General features: G+C 44.0%; 1 protein-coding gene across 1 annotated transcript in view; it reads right to left on the bottom strand.

The window, feature by feature from the left end:
* LOC146041511 (phospholipase A2 inhibitor gamma subunit B-like) overlaps positions 1-25,981 on the bottom strand; it is a 29,175-nt gene extending 3,194 nt beyond the window's left edge. Inside the window, exons 1-6 of the mRNA XM_083161475.1 lie at positions 25,915-25,981; positions 22,356-22,472; positions 20,014-20,169; positions 16,598-16,741; positions 15,659-15,823; positions 12,181-12,243 (exon numbers count right to left, since the gene is read on the bottom strand). Of these exons, the coding sequence (XP_083017601.1) occupies positions 12,181-12,243; positions 15,659-15,823; positions 16,598-16,741; positions 20,014-20,169; positions 22,356-22,472; positions 25,915-25,981 (712 nt within the window). The remainder of the gene's footprint in view (positions 1-12,180; positions 12,244-15,658; positions 15,824-16,597; positions 16,742-20,013; positions 20,170-22,355; positions 22,473-25,914) is intronic.
* Between the last annotated feature and the right edge of the window lie 31 nt (positions 25,982-26,012).

Below are 26,012 nucleotides of genomic sequence, written 5' to 3'. Positions count from 1 at the left end.
TAAAAATACATGAAAAATCATAAAAACATAAACATATAGGTATAAGTCTGCATAAGTCTTGCACCAAAGTGGATAACTCCTGGCTACCAGTGATTGTATCCCAAATGTTTTAAAGTCTCCAATGTGCATACAAATTCCCAATATGTCAGACTCGTGGCCTGATCTAATCGGGCTGTGTGTATGCTCTTATTGATTCTGCTGATTGTATCCAATTGACGCGTCAGAGAAAAAAAGAAGAAGGGAAAAAAAAAGGATAAAGGAAAAAAAGGAGTCTTTCCAATATGTTTTATTGAGGAGGATGAGTTTTCGAGTGATATACTCTGCAGTCTCAGATTTCATAAATGAGCGTGGCGTCCCGCTAACTCAGATGTACACATGCTGTCTTCAGGTACCCCTTTACTGGTATAGACGTTGGTGGTAAGTGGTTTTCGGAAGAGGGGTGGATGGTGCATGTAAGGTCTGCCAGATAACGCTAACTCACCCGCCGATTGCCTGCTGTACGTGTGTAGAGACACAGCGTGCAGCACCTTGGCTCTGTGTGGTGATTGCGTGTTATAGGGATGTCAGACATGCCGCCTTGGTCACCTTCGGTGACTCGTGCGCCGAGTTCTGGCCCCCCTGCCTGGGAACCCTCCTGCCTCGCTTCTCACTCACTGCCTCCTACTTACCCGTCCTCTCGGTTGTTCCTTCTGGCTGTCCTGCCTCACACTCCGTCTTCCTCCGTCCTGCTGTCCGCTTCCCAGTTAGCGCTCCTGTTCAGCTGCAGCTTGCTTCACCGCAAGTAGCACGGGATGGAATTGAGTTCTTTTCTCTGGCGCGGAATTGTTCTTAGATGTCTGCCCCAACACGTTTCGGCTAATTTAGCCTTCTTCTAGGGAGATAAGTGCATACACTTATCTCCCTAGAAGAAGGCTAAATTAGCCGAAACGCGTCGGAGACTTATACCTATATGTTTTTATAATTTTTCATGTATTTTTATGTTTTTCATATCCACAAGTAAAGTGTGTTTTGCATTTAATTATTGTATCATTAATACCAGATCACACACAACGTAACATTCGGGCAGACAGCAGCACTAAAAACCTAATACTAATGTGCATGTTTGGAATGTATCTGTTGACAATATTATATGATGTACACGTGTAGAGATATTCTAAATGTTTTATGACTCTCTGATTCACATGCTAATTGACCGAAGCTGTGAATAAATTGTGACACCCTCCTTTGCATGCACACATGCAAATGAGGGACAGAAGTGATTTATGTTGGCTGCCCAAAGCCAGCTAGTAAATGTCAGGAGATGCTTGTGCTAGAGAGATCAATGTTACCCGGGGGCCAAGCTGAATGGGATGTGACCCGATACTATCTGGTGCATTCTCACCACAGTGCCCAGCAGTTGTTCTATTTCTGTATCATTTTTATTTGCTAGAAACTAATGGGGGTGATTTAGACTGACTCATTGAGGACTGAAATCGCTACCCCTGCCGATTGTTGGGGTATGCACATGTGCAACCCCGCCGAGGAAACGCCTTCGGGGAGTTTCATGTTCACCTGAGCGACTCCTGATTGGCCGCTAGGTGCCACTAGGTGGCCAATAGCGCTATTTTACTTTCATTGTGTCAGTGTGTGTTTATTTCACTATTTGTACTGTTGTGGAACTACAAGTTCCAGCGGTCCCTTTAATGCCCCGCATGCTGGGACTTGTGGTTCTCCAAGTCCCTGCATGTGGTGCAGGTTTGTTGAGACTCATAGTTCCACAACAATACACAATAGTTTATTCTATTTATCAGCCTGGTGCCCTTCGCCCAGGGGCACCGGGGACAGCCCCAGGCTTCAGCCTGTGCAGGTAAATTCTGGAGGGGGAGGCCCTTCATTGGGGGAGTCTCCACTTCCCAGGATCCCTGTCCAGGTTGACCAGTCAAGGAGTAAATGCTTTGGCCATGGGGACTTGTTTAAAATGCCTCCCTCTGGTTGTGGCATTACACTTCTGGCTGGTTGGGCCTGGTGCTGGTTTTCAAAATACGGGGACCCCTACTCGATTGTCCCCCGTATTTTGGGAAGCAGGACCGTCCTTTGAGTCTGGTGCTGGTTTAAAAAAATCTTTATTAGCTCCCTGATTTTTCAAACCAGGACTGGCTCTTTGAGCCTGGGGCTGGTTATGCCCATGGAAGGGGACCCCAGGCTGTTTTTCTTAATTATTTATTTTTTAGTTTTTCGGATCGATCCTTGCAGGCTTCCGACTCGTATTTGTATTTAGCGGCCGTAAATATGGCCGCTAAATACGAATATAAAACCAGCAGAATACAAATGCATACGCTATCGGCCAAATACGAATCCGTAAATACGTTAGATTAGTAAATCTGCCGTATTTACGAATCGCATTATGCCAATAATACGGCCGTAGGCTATTGTATTAATTCGTATTAGGAATACAAATATGACTGAGTCGTATTAGTTTTCTTAGTAAATTTGCCCCAAGGCCTTATATTTATAAGCTACAGATGTAGCGACTGTCTTCTTTGCCGGGCGCTAACCAGATCCCTTTCACTGGCGAACGCCGGCGATAGGGACTGGGACGCGCGTGCTTCTCACACGCGTCCCAGTATCATGGCGGCTGGGCAGAGTCTCCCTGATGGTCTCTGCTTCAGGGAGACACTTCCCAGTTTGGGGGGGTCGGGGTGGCGAGGGGGACTGGCAGCGATGGGGTAACCCCGGCAGACTCCATTGCCACAGGGCGTGCAAGTGCCTCGTGCGCGCACCCCTGGTGGTAGCCAGCTTCTGGCGGGGGCTGGCGATGGAATCGTCAGCCCCTGCAAAGAAGAGGAGAGGCGCTACATCTGTAAAAAAAGCTTACTTGGGGGTAGATGTTGTAAATTAAGGCCCTAATTCAAGGCCACTCAGTAAGCAGCGGTCGTTTGCTGCTTAGCTTAACGCGACCCAGCCGAACACCTGCGTCCCGTGCCACCGCCGAATCCCCCTCGGTACCATGCAAGAGTATTACGCGAACATGCGGCCGAAGGGGAGAGAAATCATTCAATGGTTCATGACCATCAAATGATTTCTCTCCCCTTCTGAAAATTAAATGTCAGTCAAAATTAACTTTTATTTTTAGAGGGGGCGGGTCGCTGATGTCTTATGATGTCATCCACCCGCCCCCGGCAGCTATCGGCCCGTCTACATTCCAAGGGGAACCCCCAGCGTTTATGATTTTACTTTTTACTTATTTAGCAACTTCTCAAAGAGAATAGATAACATCAGATTGGTTGCTATGGGAAACATCCCACCTACAATAGATTCTGCCATTCTTGTAAATTTACCCCATAATGTGACAAAATAAGGAAAATAGCAGGTGGGTAACAATGCACTATTTTATACCCCTGCGACATATAACTCATCTTCAAGTTGTGTTTTAAGTATGCAGCTTCTGTCATAGGTCATAGTGACTAATAGCAACTGCTTCCTCTAGGATTAGTAATGTGATATGTACAGCTGGTATGGCTAATGCTCATCAGTAGCAATAATCCCATTAGCAGTAATTCCCTAAACATGTGCCACTCAACAATTATATACTCAGCAACAGTCATGTCCAATAAGAAGTCTCCAAAAGATGTAATAGACACTTTTGAAAGGATGATGACGTCACACGCATAACGGAGGGAGGCAGAGAGACCAGCAGACTGCTGCCTCTCCTCCGCCCCAGCCTGCCCCCGCCCATCCTGTACACAGTAGCCAATAGGCTGACTCGTCCTCCTGTGTCAGCTCAGCCAGCAGGCAGCGGCAGCGCAGCTTAATGTCAGTGGCGGGTGCCGGCGCCGACCCAGACCCTGCTGGTGCTCGCTCCCCCAAGCGGCAGCAGTGGCTGCCTTACAGTAGCTATGCCACTGAAGCCTCGCACCGCTCCTCTCTTTCGTCCAGTTCCTCTTGGCGGCCCCGGTCCTCCTTCCCTGCCTGCTGCCATATCAGCAATCTGTCGCCCCCCTCCTCCGCTCACCTTCCTGACGATCGTTCACTGGGATTGCGGGAAGGGCCATGGGGGTGGGGGCCTCCCTGTCCAAGACACTGCCATCCACGCTCCTACATGTAACTGCTGCATCATAATTACACCACTAGGCCCACCTTCCCTGTCATAGTTATATGTGTTATATACATTTTTCATGGTCGCTACCAAGAGTACTCCATTGGTATTGGAAGAGCTGCCCTAAATTGTTTATATTCAGAAGTATTATGCCGTATATGCCGTAAATAAATGCCTAAATGCATGGGATAAGTCGTGGGATGTTATAAACCATAGACATACATCGCAATAATGCATGACAGCTTAATAAAGCTAAGCACAGTGAAACAAATAGAGAGAACAAGATTTCCAACTGCGCTAACAACAATAGCCTAAAGAAGTGGCTTGCAAAAACTGTTTTGCATGGGAAAGCCTGCTGCAGTGCAATCAATGTTATTTCAACGACGTGGGCAAAACTGCTCTCCACAGTGTGGCCCTCCTGTGCTTTACAGTAAATTATAAAACATTATAAAAAATGTGACAAACCAAGATTCTCATTTAAGCCTCGAGGGGCTAATGTGTCGAGGCAGAAAATCCATCTGCACCCAGCTCTCATCAGGATCCCTGAGTGATCACCACCCCTAAACAGGGGGGGGCACATGATCGATGATCCTGTAACGTAATGAGGTGAGTGGGTGTCTGGCCTCAATAAAGTGCCTGGCCACTGGAAATTCACTGTGGCCAGCAGCAAGGCCAATCTTTATATTGGACCGATGCGCCGCTGCCCGTTCTTTAAAAGCACGGTCCGTTTTGCCAATATAATGGCGCCCACAGGGGCAACTGATCATATAGAAAACGAACTGGGTACTGCAACTCACTCTATGCTTGTTTTTAAATTTCTTCCCAGAGTAAGGATGAAAAAACACATCGCCCTGTACCATATAGCTGCATGTCGTGCAACCACTGCAGCGATAACATCCCGGTTTGGGTGTCCCCAAAAAGGTGGAAGGTTTGAGTGGGGGAAATCTTATGTCATTTTTTACTAGATGGACATTTTTACATATTTTTTATTTGAATTCATATAACAAATGTGAGAGTGACGCTGGCATTTTTAGCGAATATTTTGGGCATCTCTGACAGAAATGTTGGCACTCAAAGGGTAATGCACATGTTTATTCTCTCAGGATGTAATCATATGATATGTTAATATGAGACTGACCCTGCTTGCCCCCCCCCCTCTATATTGGCTATATTTACTAAAGATTCAATTTGATTGTTTTGTTGATTTTTATCGGATTTCAGACCGATTCAAATCTATCTTATTTGATGTTGAGCTTCCAGGGCTAAAACACACATTTACTAACAAATACATTTTTAATTAATATTGAAATATTAGTAAATGTGTGTTCTAGCCTTGGAAGCCCAGCATTGATTAAAAGCAATTTTAACCAGTCTAAAAGGGATACATATCATAAATCGACCAAAATCAACCTTAAAACATATACCTCTAGATACCACACACCTACATTAAATAGATGAAGACAAAAATATTCCGAATAAATCTACTGTATGTCAAAAATAAATGCCATAGGCTTCACATGGCACCCAGAACTGACGTATAAGGTGTTGACTACGAAACTCTATTTTACTGGTGCCCAGAATCTGGAGGGTAATTCATGTTATACATACGATAGGTTAATACTTATAGGAAATAATTAATTTGGAAGCTGAATCTTATAACTGGGACATTTCTGATATTGATTGTAGAAATAGAACACAGATCATCTTACCTGCCGATAGCATAGTAGCTAGAACGAAGACTACCCACAGCGTCTGCTTCATGCTAGCGAAAGCCTGTACTACGTTTTGGTGACAAGCTTCCCTCGTTTATAGGTTTTATAATATATTCCGGAGCGCTGGAAGGTGAATTCTGGCACAAGGAACTGAAAAGTGAGGAAGTAATTTGAACTTGATTTCCTTCTTGTTATGTAAATGAAACAATTAAATAGACAGATGGAAATGTGTGTGATACAGTTGCCTTAACATGCTGAGTAAACTATTTTTTGTTGTTATATATGGTGTATGTTTGTCTATACGTCTGAAGGAGTCACAAAAGAATATACAAAGTAACAGTGATTCACCAAAAGTTGTATCATAAGTAACACCCATCAGGGAAATGAAAGATATAAAAAACACAATTAGCAGTTATCAAGCACCGTCACATATCTATAGCCTATATAAATAACTTATACTGCTTTCACACTGCAAAACCTGATTTGACCCGGTTTTCTAAACGTTTCTTTAACCTGGTCAGAGCTTTACCCCTTTCACACTGCATGTTGTAAACAGTATATTACTGGTTAATTACTGTTTACCTTTCACATTGAACCTGTTGTGAAAGGTACAAAAATGCTAATTCACCAGTAATATACCAGCCATTCCCTTGTACCTGGCAGTGGGTACTCCCGATCCCCCCTCCCCTGGTACTAAGCAGCACAGCCCCCCCCTAAGGTGAATGGGCAGTGTGCGGCAGGGTGCATTAGGGGAATGGGAAGTCACCGGCGGGGTCCCTGTGTGTGCCACACATCTTGCACACATTGTATATCAGTAACAATAGCAATGGAGTCTGTGGGGGCTGTTGCTACACCGCTGCTGGGATCTGCAGATCTACTTGGCTCCTCCTGGTGCTAATGAAAAATGGCCCTCACAAAATGTCCGCCCCTTTACAGCAGACAGTTTTTGAGGAAGCTAGAGGAGGTGTGGCTTCGTCTACCATCCTTAAAAATGGTCTGCTGTTAGGGGCAGCAATTTTGTGTGGGGCATTTCTCATTAGCAGCAGGAGGAGTGCTGGGACCGCAGACAAGAAGATCTGTAGGTCCCGTAACTATAGCACCGCAGCCCCCGCCACCGCGCGGGGGGGGTGGGGGCGCTGTGCATGTGGGGGTGCCAGGGGCTGCAGTGCTATAGTTACACCCCCCCAATCCTCCGCAGACTTACCTATGTCGCTGGTCCCGGCGGCTCCGTTCTTCTGCTGAGGACCACCACAAAATGGCCGCCCCCATATAGCACACAGTTCTCTGAAACTGTCTGCTGTATGGGGGCGGCCATTTTGTGGTGGTCCTCAGCAGAAGAAGAACGGAGCCGTCAGGACCAGCGCGATAGGTAAGGCTGCAGGGGATTGGGGGGGTGGGTGTTTTGCATGGGCGGCGGGGCGGCGGGGGATTGGGGGTGCTTGGCGGGGCGGCAGGGGGGCACCCCCCCGCTAACGGCGGGGGGGGGGCGCCCAAAACTTAATTACGCCACTGTTCCGATGGTGGTGCAGGGTTGGGGGGGGGGTGTCTTAACTTTTCTAGGAGGTCGTAACTTTACTTGGGGGGTGCTGGTAAAATTTTCTGACGAGGGTGCACATTTTGCAGTTACGCCACTGTTATAGATACTCCCTCAGTGGCATAGCAATAGCCCCCGCAGACCCCACAATGGTTTGAGGGTGCAGGAGCTCCTGTGGAAATGTGTCTGCACTGGGAGAGTGTCTCTTCCCCCGGTCCTGCAAGAGTATCAGGCTGTGTCCACAGCAGAACAGCACTGGGATAAAGTGTCCAAACTTTTTTTGGCAGGGGGGAGCTAAATTTATAGTTACACCTCTGATTCCGCTAATCATAGGGTAGTTGGCAATATTTTGACTAGACACTAGTATTGTGAGTCACGAGGTAAAAATCCAGGATGTTATCTGTAGCTGCTGTCCTGAATTTCATAGACTACAGATCACCCAGAGCACAAACAGGTAAATATTACTGTTAGACTATGGCAGACTGGATACCATACGTCACTATCTGGAGTAAAGCAACTCCAGTCCTCGAGAGCTACCAACAGGTCATGTTTTCTAGCTCACCTTGCAGGTACACAGCTGTACTCATTGCTGTCTAATGTACACACTGATACAATCTGCATAATCCAGATAAGATTTTGACTATATAGTCAAAATCTTATCTGGATCTCATGCAGATTGTATGGGTTTTATACCAAGCGATCCAGATGCGTTCAAGATGCGCGCTCCCATATCTTAACCAGAAAGTCTTGGCTGCCCTGTCTATATAGTGCAGATCTGCACTATATAGTCTAAATTGAATGCAGATAGTGTAAATTGTATGCAGATAGTCTAAATTGTAATCGCATCTGGATCTTATGCAGATTGTACTAGTGTGTACACAGCATAACACCTTTTAAAAGATCCACAGGTGGAGCTAATTACTTCACTTGTGATTCTGTGAGGAGACCTGGAAAACATTAACTGTTGGTAGCTCTTGAGGACTGGAGTTGGCTAGCCCTGGACTAGACTGTGGCTGCAGAGGAGTTCAGACAAGCTCAGGACTCTGGACCAGGTGTGGAAAGGTACTAGATGAGATTAACCCCTTCTGTGCATGAAGTCTAAAGCTGGGTACACATCTATACTCTCTACACCCTCTATCCTCACTCATATCTCCAACTGTCTCTCTGCTGTCTACTCTTGGATGACCCAGCACTTTTTTAGACTTAAAATATTAAAGACTAAGCTGACCTTTTCCCACCCTCCTGCATAAAACCTGACAATCTCTCAACCTAACCTGTCTAAGCTCACTTCTTCGCCTTCTGTGTCACCCCAGTCTGTCTAACCCTCCCCTTTAGAATGTAAGCTCTTACGGGCAGGGCCCTCTCTCCTCATGTGCCTTTCTTAGAATATATAAACCTTTGCCACCCTGATAATTGCTTCAGTGTCCTGTCCCCTGGTGCACCTATCCATATTAACCATGTACTTGTCCTAAACTGTCTTGTACTGTAATTTGTTGTGTGTTTTTGATTATAACTATGCTCTGTAAAGCGCTGCGGAATCTGTGTGCGCTATATAAGAAACTGTTAATAAATAAATAATAAATAAATAAATATACAATCGTCGGGCCGTTCTTCCGTTCTGGGTCGAACGGCCGTTCAATTGTATAGCTGTGTACGCTGTCCCAACTCACTCTGTACGAGAGATAAATGGCCAAAAACGGTTTTGTCCGTCCATACTCGGTCGGTCGAAGGTTCATTGCTGTTTAATTGTCATCCGACAGGACGGGCCCATATCGAAACAAAAGTGCGGTGTGTACGCACGTTCGATCGATATGCTGGCCGTTCTTGCGACTATACTGCCAAAGCTGGAACGCCCATGTGAGCGTTCCATAGCTGCATGATCTCTCCTACAGCACAAGAAGCGTTCGCCTCTCCCCATGTATATTTAAATAAAAAATCATAATATACATGCACCCATCTTTATAGCAGGTCGCCGTATCTGTCCCTAGTCACCCTGCTGGCTGATATAAAGACGGGGTATGCGACTACAGTCAGCCGGCAGGGTGACTATGGACAGATGCGGCAAACTGCTATAAAGACGGGGGGGGGGAATGTAATCCACTCTGCAGGGCATTGGAGTAAGTACGGGAGTCTGGTGGAGCGGTAACAGCCCTGAAAATTGGTCTTTTTATACACTGGATCCTGTATGGAATATAGTATTAATATGTATCATTACAGATGGTCTATAGTATAGGCTGTTTTTAAACATTTAAATAAAATAAGTGAGTCAGGGAAAGGATAAACATATCATAATAACTAAATACACGCACACGTAGCAGAACCAGTACTGCACTGAGCCTGCAATGATGAATGTATTTAGACATTTTTGCATGGACGCAAAGTCTTTTGCTAACCGTACACATTAATTCGCACAGTGTACACATTAGTTTGCAAGGTGGGATTTCACTTTAGTGGGGCAGTGTCTACCTGATTACCGTACATTTACCACTGTGCGATCTGAACTGGCCCCTTAGTACATATCCTTTTTTCCCTCTTTTCTGTCATTGCCTCTTTTTTCTTCTTTCTGTCCTTCGCTACTCTCTTCCCCTTTCTGCCTCTTTTTCCCCATTTCACCTGTTCCCGCTCTTTCCTCTCTGTTCACTTCTCTATACGCAGCGTGCATGCGCATTGCACCACACCACATTGCCCCCTACTGTTTCCATAATGCAGAACCACCCTCAGACTGGACCTTGTTGGACTACTTTAGAAGTTTTCTCTAGTAGGTATCTGTTCACTTTAACATCACTGTACCTTGGTGGGGAGTATTTTATTATCTGTTGATTGACCTATTGCTGTAAAATCTTTAAACCATGTTACCTGCTCCTCTGGTAACCTTTGCTTATTGTTAATAGATAGTTGATTTTTTTTTATGACTACACAATTATCTTTACATAATCTTACAACATACTTTTCATTTTTGCATGTACTTGACCTGCTTCTGGCACTCAATATGTGTTGCATACTGTACTTAAACATGTACAGTAACACTTGATATGTAACCCTTCTTAAACACAGGAAAGCCTCAGAGTGAGTATAATGATTACAGGACAATGACTACCATTGTCACCCATGCTGCCCTAGTCACCTTTTTCTCCCTGTCAGCCCTGCGTCCCCAGTCACCCACTATCTCCTTGTCACCCCTGCTGCCTCAGTAACTTACTATCTCCTTGTCACCCCTGCCCCCCTAATGGCCCACTATCTCCCTCTCACCCCTGCATCTTCAGTCACCCTCTATCTTCTTGTCATCCCCTAGTCACCCACTATCTCCCTGTCTCTCCTGTCTGCCCAATCACCCACTATCTCCCTCTCACCCTGCCTCCTCAGTTACCCTCCATTTCCTTGCCACCCCTGTATCCACAGTCACCCGCTATTTCCCCTGCCTCCCCAATCACCCATAACCTCCCTCTTACCCCTGCCACTATCTCCCTCTCTCCCCTGCCTCCTCAGTCACCCTCTATGTCCTTGTCACCTCTGCCTCCCCAGTCACCCACTATTTCCCTGTCATCCCTGCATCCCCCATCACCCACTATCTCCCTGTCACCCCTGCCTGCCATTCACCCTTTATCTCTCTGTTACCTCTGCCTCCCCAGTCACCCACTATTTCCCTGTCATCCCTGCATCACCACTATCTCCCTGTCCCCCCTGCCTGCCAGTCACCCTTTATCTCTCTGTTACCTCTGATTCCCCAGTCACCCACTATTATCCTGTACTATTGTTTGGCCATATTCCTTCCTTGTGAGACCAAACCCCTTCTTTGCCTTTTGACCCTATTGCTTAAAAAGGTTATTTTATTGTATCGTACAAACTACTGCTCATGCGCATACCCCCAATTCTATGGGCTGCAGCCGAAGCAGCCCATAGAGGCATCCCAGAGGGAAGAAACACAGACCAATGGGACTGTTTTGAGTGACTGGCAGGTCAGACTTCCAATCGTAAGTCACAGTGAAGCCAGTGCAGTCTCACAGACTGCATCTGCCTTCACTTATTCAGAGTGCAGTGATGCCACTGGATATTAGTCACCACAGTCATCAGTAGCTAACATTAGAGCATCTAATATGATCACAAACCCTTTAGTGATGTATAATATAATTTTAATTAACAGTATGTGGGACACTATCCTAGTAATTATCATTTAAAAAATGAAATTAGAACAATCAAATGCTATAGCAGTTTCTTACTTCCACAACAGCCATTTTTTAAACATAATCAAGTTGATCAGTTGCTTCTTCTTTCCATCGTGTTCATTCATTAAGCATTCAAATAGATAGATGAGTTGAAATCACATATATTAGTATAATACAGGGGTTCCCAAACTGTCTTGGAAATGATGACCTAGAACATCACCCCTAGGCCAAACGTTCATATTGAGAAATTCAGTAAATTGTGCTTAATGGACTTTAGGTTCCGTTACCTAGATGTGGATAGGACTGTGTTTTTTATTTCCCATATATTTTATGATTTGCAACCACCAGCCCTGGATTTTCATATCCCATTGACCAGAAATGATTTGGCACTGGATCACAAACACGTGGCAACTCTGCAGGTGACCTGTGACACCCTAGGGTGCCATAGGCAATGTCAGACTGGGGTAAGAAAGAGCCACCAGGACAATGCAGGCATAGGAGCCCCAGACTGTGGGTGTGATCAGTCTCCAGGGTGTGTGGCCAGTATCCAGAGGGGGTGTGGCCTGCCACCACAGAGGTTTTACAAACCATTAGATAGTGCATGGCCTGTTTGGGAACCACTAGCACTGTATTATAATAAATGATGCAAGAAATAAAAACCAGCCCAAATCATTATTTCCAATTTATCAGGATTACAGATCTGTGAGAAAATCTTTATTAAATCTTCTTCAAGAGTCTTCAGTTTTTGTCCTGGATTCTCTGTAAGAAATAATGGAAGATACTTTAATAATATGGCTAATTAAAGATCAAACTCTCTAGTGACCAGATATTCAACATTCCTTGATGTAAGCATTGGCCCTGCGTCAGTATTATCAGCTGTATATATTCATTTGATTTTGACAACAGATGACCAAAGACATTGAATACAGTTATATCTATGCAGCTGTTCTGCTGTCACACTGGGGGAAATTTACTAAGATTTGTATTTCACTTCACATGTGATGTTGCTATGGGCAACCAATCAGATCCTGTCTGCCTATCTGCTCCTAACTCTAATATCTGTCTTCACCGCTACCTCTCTCCATATCCAGCAAGTTAACAGATCATTTTTCTTTTACTTCCTGTTAAGGGGTAATTTGGTCCAAAGAGCGGCCGCTAGTGGTCACTGGTGGTACTTTACCTCAGAGTGGAGGAGTTAGTACCAATCTCCACTTTATCCCTCTCCAAGCTTTAATACATCTGCCCTTAGAGTTAGACATTGCCACTTTTGTTGGTGTAGTGCATACATTTGCACAAGTACTTGTGGTCACCAAAAAATGCTCTTATGAAAGCACTATATTCCCTTATGCCTGAAGAAGTGGGTCAGTGCAGGCAGGGTCAGAGAGGATATACCCATGTAGGTGTAGAAGCATCACCAGATTTGTTCCTTAGGAAATTTCTGAGCACATGTGTATCTTTATATAAATCGTGAGCTATCTATCTATCTATCTATCTATCTATCTATCTATCTATCATCTATCTATCTATCTATCTATCTATCTATCTATCTATCTATCTATCTATCTATCTATCTATCTATCTATCTATCTATCTACCTACTTTGTAATTAGTGTTCTCTCTGGGAGATGCCCAGATGCAGGGCACATCAAGACACTGGGACAAATGGACTTGTCATTAGGCCCCACCCCAACATAGGAACATACCCACAAATTGTGGCTCTGTGGTGAAAAACCCATGTCGACCTCGCGACCTGTCGACCCAAAGTCATGTAGACAGTTTCACCTGTACATTCTATATGTCGGTATTTTGACCATGTCGGAATTTTAAATGTCAGGATTCTGTCCTTGTCGGTATTTTAAATGAATGTCGGGATTTTGTCCTTGTCAGGATTTTGTCCTTGTCGGTATTATGACCCATTCGGGATTTTGACCCTGTCGGGATTTTGACCTTTCGGGATTTCATATCGAATCCGTATTAACATTGTATCGTCGGCAAATTTAATAACGATATTGGAATTGTGAACCGACTTACAATCGGACATAAAAATAGAGTAAAGGAACGGACTTAATACACAGCCTTGCGCTATCCCTCTATTTAACGTACTGTAACTGGGCCTGCTCTAACCACTTGTGGCCTATCACTTAAAAAGTCCCCTATAGAACTATCAATCCCCAAGTCCAGAAGTTTAGAAACTAATCTAGCTGGTATCACATAAGATGTGGGAGAGCCACCTATTCTCCAGGGCTATGGGGGACTACCCCAAAAATTGGGAGCATCCCGCAGCTTCCGGGAGAATAGGCAAGTATGATTTATCTATCTATCTATCTATCTATCTATCTATCTATCTATCTATCTATCTATCAGTAGCTTGTGGAAATACAATAAAAATATAAAACCTTGGAATCACAATATTTTTTATTTATTTTAATCTTGCTACATACAACTTAGCCCAAATGAGACATAGGACTGTTTCTGTATGGGCCACATATGAAAGCACATATACTGTATTACACAATTACATATACATTTAATTGATCAGTATTTTCAGCATTTAAGTAATCTTCAAGAAGAAAGTCATTGTTGGATTACTGCACACAAGCCATAGGTTACATAACTGGACATAACATAAAGCCTCATTCACAAATTAGTTCAGTCAAAGCTGTATTTAACCCTTTGAGTGCATTTGTCAAAACAGGTGTGAAAATTGGCAAGCAAACTTTTTTCCATCATAAAGACCTGTAACGTTTACCTTATATAGGAAATATAATCTTATTTCACAAAACATTTTTTATTTGAATTTATATAACAAATGTGAGCAATGCTGGCATTTTAGTGGATACTTTACACCTCTCTCATAGAGATGTTGGCACTCAAAGGGTTAAAGAAACAGCTTCTATATGTCTGTACTCCAAACCTTTCACTCAATTATTAGTTTTGATTTGTCTAATTTGCAATCAGCTTATTATAGTTAGCATCCAATTGGTTGAGATGGTCATTATGTACATCTTCTCTGTGCCTTTGACAATCTATACCTGTGACATTGTATGAGGCAATTCCATTCACAGTGATGTGCAGTGAAACACATCCAGCAAAAACACAAGCTGCGCAAACCACAACTTCTATGGACTGCACCAACTGCAGCCCACAGAAGCACGGTAGGGTTGTGCGATAAGGCAGGAAGTGGTTTCTTACAGGAAGCCAATTCTCTACTTAGAGCAGCCAGGACTGGAAGTCCTGGAGGGAGGGAACAACTCCCCATGGGACTGCATTGTGTACCTGTGACTGGTAGGCAGGACGTCCATTAGAAATACACTGCCAGTCATGTTGAAGCCAGTGGATGGGGTTTCAGATTTTACCTGGGGGGACTACAGTTTTGAAGCCCATAGATAATAACTAATAATGTTTTTTCACTATGTGTATTTTTTAATGCAGTGGCAAGTGCAGAGGAGGGGCTGCAGAGTCGAACATTTAAATAGGGGAGCCCCAACAACTGCCAGTGAGTCCTGGCTGGCAGTGTTTGGGGTGGCAGTTGCTGCGGCTCTCCAATTTGGATTTTGGACTCTGCAGCCACCACTGGTCATAAGTGCCTAACTAGTAATTTACTTACATGGACTGTTTAGATTTACTTAAACCACATTCAAACTCAGTATAGCTTTTAGAATGAAAGTAAAAAAATTAAAAAGGTAAGGAAAAACATGCGGCCTCAAACTTTAATGTGAACATTTGATCACGGACAAAATTAGGATTAGAATCAAGCCAAGATTAAGGCCGAGGTTGATGGACCCATTACAAACACAAGTGCTAGTGGCTGGTTCCCAGGTTGTGCTATGCAGCGCTATGGGTGTGAAGGTTACCCGGGTAGTATAATTGCTTTCTGATACGTTTGTGCTGCTCGTGTAGGAATTGGCAATGTCCGTGGTATAGTGGTAGCTTTGGGAATCAGTTCTACTACCGGGTTGACTATTAGTGCCTGTTTCTGTAAATGCAAGAGAGTTGCTGGTCACAGCTGGAGTGTTAACATGGGTCACAGCTGGAGTGTTAACATGGGTCACCGCTGGAGTGTTATTAACCTGGGTCACAGCGGGAGTGTTATTAACCTGGGTCACAGCTGGAGTGTTAACATGGGTCACAGCTGGAGTAACTCTGACTGATTCAGTATTAGAAGTAACAGTACTGCTAGGAGTGGTATTGTTTTGACTGCCAGTACTGACTGGGGCATTGTTGCACTTGATGCTTATGGTGATCTGTCCAGTGGTTTCGGTGGAGGTAGTGCCGCTGTAGTTGGAGCAAAGGGACGGCGTGGCACATCCAGACATAGCCATCAATGGTTGAGGGGGCACTGCAAAAAAAAAAAGAAGAAAACAAAACATGAATGAGTTGGGATACGGTCGGTTGGTCTACACTCGACAGTCAATGGGTCGACCATTAATTTTTAGTCGGAAATCAAGTTTAGTAAATATTCCCCTTCGGAGTAAATTTATTAAAGCTTCTAAAAATGAAAAAGAGGTGATGTTGCCCATATCAACCAATCAGATTCGGTCTATCATTTCTCTATTGCATCCTAGCATATAACAGACATAATCTGATTGGCTGCTATCACCTCTTTTCATCTACTTATCTTCTTTCTGTTTTCAAATCATGATTAAAACGTCAAAGTGGATTTGAATATTAATGCATGCACATAATCAGTTGGGTTCTCTAATACAGTAAATACAAACAAGAAGAATACAATGTAATCAGGATGGAAAAAGGCTCAAACCCGGTATTCCAGGATTAGCCTCCCTAATAGAACCCCACTAAACCGGTCACCCTGTACATTTAATCACATGGGCAGGTGGTGTGGCTTGGAGTGGTGTGCAGCTGGGAGCGGCAAAACGGGGGTGAAACCGGTGGGTGGCTCAGCGTGACCTCTGTCCACCTCACATTGCACAGGGCCACACAGCTGGAGATGGGAACAGCCAGCAGCATCTGAGTTCCAATCTCAGGATTGAAATCCCAGCAATTTTAGGGTCAAATCCCAATATCCCGCCAATCCCAGTCCCGGGAGTGCCCGCACCCTATGTGCTACTTTAGCATCTATTATAAACATATCTATTATTATAATTCAAATTACCAGCAGCAGAGATCATCGAGTATGAAGTACACCTGGTCTCATTCCCAGTGCAACTGATATTGGAATCTGGCACACAAGTTGCAGATGTTAAGGTGAAGCAAGATGGGCACTGATATCCATTGGTTTGTCCATTGCTAGTGTACACTAAAAATGAACATGTAAAAGGGAATTGTTAAATACGAGACATTTTATTGGAAGACTAGAGACAGAAAATAAACAAGTATTCCTGAAATGCAGGTAGGTTCAAGAATATCCGGTCAACAGATCGACGGTCACCATGTTATGGTCCACCACGCTTAGTTGAATGCCTCTAGTTAAATGCCTTAATATAGTCTGCAGCGTCTATATCAGTGGTTCCCAACCCTGGTCCTCAAGTACCTCCAACAAGTGCACGTTTTCCAGGTCACCCGGCAGGTGCACTCATTATTCAGGCACATTTGAAAAGATCCACAGGTGGAGCTAATTATAGCACTTGTGATTCTTTGTGGAGACCTGCAAAACATGTACTGTTGGGGGTACTTGAGGACCAGGGTTGGGAACCACTGGTCTATATCAACAGTAGCAAAAGTTAGACACAAGCCTTAGGAAGATGGGAACGTGATCAACAGACACAAGGTAGACAGGAGTTTTTCAAGTTTTTTTGCTTTAGACCGACTTGGTTCATACTTTACTATCCAAGCTGGCACAGAGTTAGATTAAGGGTTGCCAATCCAGGGTCATTTTTTCAATCCCAGGATCCAGAATTGAAAAATGCTCAATCCCGGGATTGACATTCCTAATAATAAAAAGCCTTGTCCAACCCACACCGGCCGTGCCCCGCCCCGCTTATCTACTTATATGCGCGGCCAGGAGCAGGGCAGACAGTAGGGATTCCTCTGGGAGTGGGTAAGTGGCAGCAGAAGAGTCGGAGGGCATTGTGGCTTGGACTCAGAGGTGGAGCAGGAATGGGCTGTGTGGCCTGCACAGTGTGGCGGTCAGAGGTCACGCTGCGCAGGCTGCACCACCCATACCCTCTCCAGACTGCACTCCGGGGTCAGGAACAGCAGGGCAGCTTCAAAAAGAGTGCTCTGACACTAGGTATGGCATTAGGTATGCGCATGTGCAGCAAATCCTGGAATCCTGGGAGTGGAAGGTCTAATCCCAGGACTCAAGTCCCAGCGTTTTTAGGGACAAATCCCAGGAACCCACCGATCCCAATCTCGAGATTTGCCGCCCTAGTTAGATTATAATATTATGCTGAGCGTAGCGAGCCATGCGAGGGGACACTGTACACCTATGTGGTCTCCATATGTCAACATTGCAGCCCAAAAAACTTGAAAAATTCATGTCGACCCCGTGACTGTGGATCACGAGTCCGTCTAACTTTTGTTACTGTCAATCTAGAAGCTGTGGACTGTCTTTAGGCGTATAACTAGATGGGTTTGACTAAGCAAGGTCAGCCATTAAATGGTTGATCTAGAAACTGATTGGTTGGTGGTTTATCACTGTCCATTTTATCACTTTTCAAGGATTAGTACATCTCGCCCTCGGTGAGTAACCAAAGGAAGGAATTTTCAAGACACATCAACTAATTTGTGGCTGATTGCCACTGCAATGAGGAAGGGTTTGTAAATACTGTATTTAATTTAGGTGGAACCAAATAACATCTTGTATCTGTCTTTCATGTGGCATCTAAAAAATTTTGAAAAAGAAGATTGTGCACAGCATTCGGTATCACTGAGTAATGCAACACCGGTTGGAAGTATAAAATACATTTATATTTATTCTAAAACATCAATATTACTCCACATAATAAAATGTAAAATATAATCAACAGACAATTAAAAATCAATGCACACATATAACCATTTTTGTCATATTTCAATCCTGATCAGGGGAATAGATGATGTGCTGAGCAGCTCTGATGAAAGGAGCTGTACAGTAGATTAGAAAAGTAGTCAGGTGCAGGGCCGCCAATAGGGGGGTGCTGTGGGTACAGCTGTCCTGGGCCCGGACTCCAGAAGGTCCCGGGCTGCTCATTTTGCCCATCACAACCTCCCCCCCCCACACTGCCTCTGCTGTGCTCAATGCGCTGAACAAAGCAGGTCCTGGAGTGCGGGCTTATTCAACCCAGGACGCCGGCGGCCAATTAAATTGCTGCACCTGCTGTTGAGCCAATCGCATTCCAGCAGGCAATCAGAGCGGCTGCCGATACGAAAGCTCTGATTGGCTCACCTGCCAGTGCTGCATTTTAATTGGCCGTATGTAACCTGAGTTGAAGAAGCCTGCGCTCCGGGACCTCCGGGCTGCAGCTCCGTTTAGAGGAGATGGGGTAGCAGGAGCCGGGTTACGGTAAGTCAAGTGAGGGGGGGGGGGGGGGGGACTGGAAATGCGTCCTGGGCCCCAAAATTCCTGATGGTGGGCCTGGTCAGGTTGCCACTGTCTTGGATGGAAAGTAGAGGGAATGTACTGTATAAAAATCTGATTGAGTGGTTCCAGATAGTCAAGTTCAGAACATGAGTTACCTTGTCAATGTAGCTACCAAGTTCAGAACATGGTTTACAATGCAACCGGGGCTACCAAGATCAGATCATGGGTTACACTGTCATCGGAGCTACCAATTCAGAACATGAGTTACACTGTCATCAGAGATACCAATTCAGAACATGGGTTATTTAATTATTTATTTATTTACAGTTTCTTATATAGCGCAGCATATTCCGTTGTGCTTTACAATTGGGTTATGCTGCCATCAGGCTACCAAGTTCAGAACACGGATTACACTGTCATTGGCACTTCCAAATTTAGAACATGGGTTACATTCAGGCCTGCCATCAGTCCTGGGCCCTGAAAGAAGTGGAGCCAGGACTGGAATCTACCAAGTATACCAGGCACGCCAGGGGGTTCGAAAAGGGAAGGAGGCCCTGCCGATTAATAGAAATTTGTGCAGGTAGGAGAGGGTCTTTATCAATGGCGGCTCAAGTGGAGGTGCTGCCACACAGTTCAAAATTCCCTGTTCCCCTACAGATGGAGCGGGAGACATCTTTGCAGGGGATGGCGGAAGAGTCGCCATCCTCCATCCCCCATCAGCCGCCATAAGGGGACGCGCGCACACGAGATGAGCGCGCGTCCCCTTACAACAGGGCTCCCCCCGGGTCCCCGCAGCCTCACCGACGGTCGCCCTGGGTCCTCACCGCCATGCCGCACCCCCCCTAATCCTGTCCGTCTCCCTGAAGCGGAGACGGACAGGGTTCCCATCCCCCCATCGACGGGAAACTGGGACGCACGCGCTCGCCAGTGCAAGGGATCTGGCGAGCGCTGGCCAAAGATGTCTCCCGCTCCATCTGTATTTGAATTTTGAACTGTACTGTAGCCCCACCCCTGGAGCAGCCACTGGTCTCTGTGGTTTTTATTATGAATGTAGTTACATGACTTACGTGTAGGTATTGCTGCAGTGCAGTTATCAGTTGTGCAGCAGCCAATGTTTGTATTTACAGTCATAAACTGGTTACTGAGAGTCCTCGGCTGGTTACATTGTGATGAGTACCCACATCCTCTCTCTACTGAGTAAGAGGTTAGTTTGTAGGATGCAACTAAATGTAAAAAGACATTGACAAAAGTTAGACAAGCATTAGTTAGACATTTACAAATGTTAGACATGCATTAGTTAGACATTGGCAAAAGTTGGACATGCATTAGTTAGACATTTACAAAAGTTAGACATGCATTAGTTAACGTTTAGGTTAGTACGGATGGTGTAATGGTTAGCATTACTGCCTCACAGCACTGAGGTCATGGGATTGATTCCCACCATGGCCCTAACTGTGGGGAGCTTCTATATTATCCCCACACTTGCGTGGGTTTCCTCCTGGTACTCCGGGTTCCTCCCACAATCCAAAAATATACTGGTAGGCTAATTGGCTTCTAACAAATTACCTTAGAATGTCTGTGTGTGCATGTACATGTGGTAGGGCATATGGAATGTAAGCTCTACCGGGGCAAGGACTGATGTAAATTTTCGAATGTTCTCTGTATTGTGATGAGTACCCACATCCCCTATATACTGAGTAAGAGGTTAGTCCGAATGCTGCAACTAAATGTAAAAATAAAAAAGTAATATAGTCATAATTAAATAGATAGATAGACAGATAGAGTTTGTGGAATACTGTATGTTAATATTTGTAGAATGCTAGTATATTTGGTCAACAATGTCTAGGTCGACACTATAAGGCCAACATGCACAAAGACAACAGTAAAATAATTTGAAACAAGTAACCGTATGACAGATGAAAAGGTCAACATAAGTTTTATATATGTAAATAATTTGACACTAATAAAGTATTTTACATATTCATTGCTTTGTATAAAATATGCAAATTTGCATACACAAAACTGTAGAGTGCAAACTTATGTGTTCTGGGAATGTCAACATGTAGCTTGTTGACATTTTACAGTGTCGACATCATGATTGTGGACATTGTGTTTTCATTATAAATGTCACCATTGCGATTGTACAAAGCAATGTCTAGTTAGACAGTCAGTAGATGGACAACATAAGTTAGACATGCATTTATTAGACATTGACAAAAGTTAGACATGCATTAGTTAGACATTGGCAAAAGTTAAACATGCATTAGATAGACATTGGCAAAAGTTAGACATGAATTAGTTAGACATTGACAAAACGTAGACATTGTCTAACGTTAGACATGCATTAGTTAAACATTGACAAAAGTTAGACATGCATTAGTTAGACATTGGCAAAAGTTAGACATGCATTAGTTAGACATTGACAAAAGTTAGACATGCATTAGTTAGACATTGACAAAAGTTAGATATGTATTAGGTAGGCTTTGGCAAAAGTTAGACACGCATTAGTAAGATATTGACAAACGTTAGACATTGTCAAAAGTTAGACATGCATTAGACATTGGCAAAAGTTAGACACGCATTAGATAGCTATTGACAAAAGTTAGACATGTATTAGACATTGACAAAAGTAAGACATGTATTAGTTAGACACTGACAAAAGTAAGACATGCAATAATAGTTAGACATGATAATCAGGTAGGGAGAGCTGTAAGTGACACAGGGATCCAAGCTTTTCCTCCTCCCCATCTGGGTGTCAGGGCATTATAGTTTAAAAGTAATATACAGAATTGGTTTATATTTAATATACACATCCCCTACAGCCCAATATGACTCATTCTAGGAGGGAAAAATTGCTTTATCTGATGCCAATCATATACAGGGGTGTCGAGAGAGAAGGGGGATCCTAATTACCCGAACCCAGGTCTGATGGAGTTGGGCAGAAGAAGCTGCATCATCAACAACTCTTCTTAACCCAGTACATGTTACTGTGTTCTGCTGCAATGTGGCCAGGGAGATGCTTAAAGTGCTATTTTTTCTGTATTTTATTCTAAGGGTGCATGGCCACGCCTTCTGCTATTAGACCATATACCCTGAAAGTATCTGGGCCCGGCCCGGCTCTCTATTGTCCTGATCATATATTAGGAGTAAAGTCAATGTATAGAGAATTTTTTCTCTCCTGGAATGGGTCATGTTGGGAGATATGCATAAACCCCCCCACCTTCCACTGGGGCCCCCCTGTCTTAAGTTTCCTGGGCACCTCAAAAGCTTAATTTGAACCAGCTGATGCTGAATACGCATTTGATTTTGCATTTGCGCCTAAGACTATTATCAAATGCAGAATGTTGACAATTAAGTTGTATTTTTTTTTTGTTATAGAGATGAAAAATATTGAATCGAATCCACATACTGTAGGTTAGTGTGTAGGTAGTTGTGCAGGAATCGCTAGTGGAGTCGCATGCGGTTGCACCACCGGTACATAGATCCTGAGTTGTACTGCTGCAGGTTATACAGGATAGAGAATAACCTGGAAAATATAAATGAGCACAGTGTAAAAACAGTTGCTTTAACAGGGTTGGGATCGTTTGGTCGAATGCATTATGGTCGAATGTCATTACATCGAATCCATTAGGTCGAATTGCTAAAAGGTCGACATGATTCTAGGTCGACATGGGAAAAGGTCGAAATGATTCTAGGTCGAAAGGTCATTAGTTCGACAGGTCATTAGGTCGACAAGGTCATTAGTTCGACATTGTCTAGGTCGACATTCACAAAGTCGACATGGGGTTTTTCACTGTTTTTTTACCTGAATGTCAACACAGTCGACATGGACACAGTTTAAAGTGCACTGCATCCCCTCGCATCGCTCGCTGCGCTCGCAATGCGTCGGGCACGGTGCCTCGCTATGCTCGGCACACTATTTTATTCTCCCACCACGCCCTAGTGGATGGTAGGGCATGAAATACCGCCTGTCAGCACATGTCGGCTCAAAAAACAGTGAAAAACCCCATGTCGACTTTGTTAATGTCGACCTAGACAATGTCGAACTAATGACCTTGTCGACCTAATGACCTGTCGAACTAATGACCTTTCGACCTAGAATCATTTCGACCTTTTCCCATGTCGACCTAGAATCATGTCGACCTTTTAGCAATTCGACCTAATGGATTCGATGTAATGACATTCGACCATAATGCATTCGACCAAATGACCGCATCCCCTTTAACAATATGTCTTACCTAAATACCTTGAGTTACAGTCAGATATAAAAAACAATAAAGGCTGTGTACAGCACAAACATACTGTATGCCCCATACACACCAGGTGATTTCCATCGACGCCGATATTGGAGGCTGTGACCCGGCAGTGTGCCGGCAAAGTGCATACACACTTGCTGATGCCAATGAGGAGGGGACTGGCGACAGGGGGATCAGTAGGGGGAGTCGTTTACGAGGTCCTCGTATTATCGTATGTACATGCAGGACGAGGGAGGATGCCCTTAACGATGCGTGTAAACACACCAAACGAGATAGTAAAAGATATCGTTAAGAAGAGCTCTTCTGAGCGATAGCTTTTATTATCTCATCTGGTGTGTTTGGGACTTAAGAGGCGAGGTAATGTCTTTCTGCCTTTGGACATTAATCCATTTATTGAGCACTTAAAATACTAAATGTTCACTCACACAAATGAAATATCAGCTGCAGTGGCGTAACTATAGCACCGCAGCCCCCGCGGTCGGGGGGGCTCTGCATGTGGGGGCGCTGGGGGGCTGCGGTGCTATAGTTAGCCCCCTCCCATCCGCCGCTTGCCCGCCCGCCGCCCGTCCAACGCCCGCCCATCCGCCGCCCGCAGCCTTACCTGTCTTCAGTGGTGGACGGCCATTCTTCTGCTAGTGAGACGGACCACAATAAAATGTCTGCCCCATATAACAGACTGTTCTCTGAAACTGTCTGCTGTATGGGGGCGGACATTTTGTGTTGATCCGTCTCCATACAAAGCTGGGACCAGCAAGACAGGTAAGGCTGCGGACAGGGGAGGGGAGTGCGGCGGGGGGGCATTAACGGCGGGGGGTCGCCCAATTCATAGTTACGCCACTGATCAGCTGTAATCAGTGACAAACCACCAGACAATCAGATTCTCCAAGCCATGTCACAGGCTGTTTTTGTAAAATGACAGGGAGTAGCTGATTGGTTGGTGGGTGGATGATCACTCTCCATATTATCACTTTTCAAGGCTTAGGACATTTTGTTTACAAACTGATTGGTAGCTATGGGAAACGTCATTTTTAGACGCTTAGTAAATGTACCCCTTATATTTTACCCCTTACAGTGGTAGCTGAAGTCGAGAATTTGCACTTTGTATCTTTTTTCACATAGTATTGTGCATCACAACCACACACCAACAAGATTGTAATGTATTGAGTGCTTAGTATTTGTACTTTTCTTGCAATCATGTAAATTTGCACAATGGGCCCGATTCATGTTTTTTTTTTTTAAAGCTATAAAATCAAGTAATTTTGTGTCTGGAACACACCATGATACCATGCAATGGGAGCAGATACATTTATGTTTGTTTCCTGTGCAGAGTAAATACTGTCTGCTTTTGCATGTAGTCCACAAAAAAACTAGACCGCTAATTTTTACACTGCAATTTAGATTAGTTTGAACACACCCCACCTAAATCTAATGGGGCCTACACCTGGGGTGATTTCAGGGCGATAGCAGTGTGTGCCAATTTGATAGTTGAAGTGTAAAGAAATAATTAAATAAAGAATATTTGGTTCTGTTTTGGAACTATAAGTCCCAGAAAACCTCCCTGGCATGCAGGGACTTGGTGAACCAGAAGTCCCTGCATGCAGGGCATTAAAAGGCCTGTAGGGACTTGTAGTTCCACAGCAGGACCAATACTCAAATAAACACACAAACACACTGTAAAAAGTAACTTTAATTACATACATGAATACAACATATACATACATACATACATACATACATACATACATACATACATACAAATGCTCACCTACCTGTATCTTAAAAAACATATAACACACATAGGTTAGATCCCCTTGTCCAGTAACAATCCAGTTTGGACCTGTGAAAAAAAAAGATACTCACCTCCTCCAGTGTAGATCAGCCCTCTTCAGTCCAAGCAGGTAATCCAAGGGTTTAAAAAAAAAAACACACACACAAAAAACCCAGACCCAGCAGACTGAGAAGCAGCATGTTTACACATTTGCACTTATTCTGGTTCACTCGCAAAGGCAAATTCCTTCTCAAATGGACAAAACCATGCGCACTGCAGGGGGGGGGGGGCAGATGTAACATGTGCAGAGAGATTTAGATTTGGGTGTTATTTTGTTTCTGTGCAGGGTAAATACTGGCCGCTTTATTTTTACCCTGCAATATAGATCTCACTTTGAAGTCATATCCCACTCAAATCTAACTCTCTCTGCACAAGTTACATCTGCCCCACCTGCAGTGCACATGGTTTTGTCCATTTGAGAAGGAATTTGCTTTTGCGAGTGAACCAGAATAAGGGCCATTGTCTCCATAGATGCGAATGTTATTAAGTTAAAATGGGCTCCTATGGCAATTCTCACCATACAGTATACGCCCATGTTAAGAGTATTTTTTGTTCATTTGTATACTGCATAATACTGTTTACTGTTCATTACTGTATTATTGTTTCCCCTCTGTATGGCACTTCAGACCACATGTTGTGCTCTATAAATAATATTAATAATAATAATAATAATAATAATAACATAGCGATTGTAAACAAGAGAGAACATCACTGTATTTATTCTTCATGGAAAATCTTATTAAAATCTTTATATACTTGTTGTAAAGCAAACACCTTACATTTTACATAATATCCTAAATGTGTCCAAGCCTGTTAATTAATGGTTACCCAGCTGCCAAGGACTAAATTAAATATGTTATGACTTTTTCTGTGTCCCTGTTTACCTATCCAGATTAAAATAATGATCTTACAGCCTTTATTTATCTGCATCATACAGAAGGTCCCAGCCATCTCCAAGCCACCCTCACCCAGCATGACCCTG

This window comes from Crinia signifera, chromosome 19, assembly GCF_055691185.1.
Source record: "Crinia signifera chromosome 19, ASM5569118v1, whole genome shotgun sequence".
Lineage (NCBI taxonomy): Eukaryota > Metazoa > Chordata > Amphibia > Anura > Myobatrachidae > Crinia > Crinia signifera.
The sequence above is the reverse complement of the archived record's forward strand: the minus strand, read 5'-3'. Positions and strand labels throughout refer to the sequence as shown.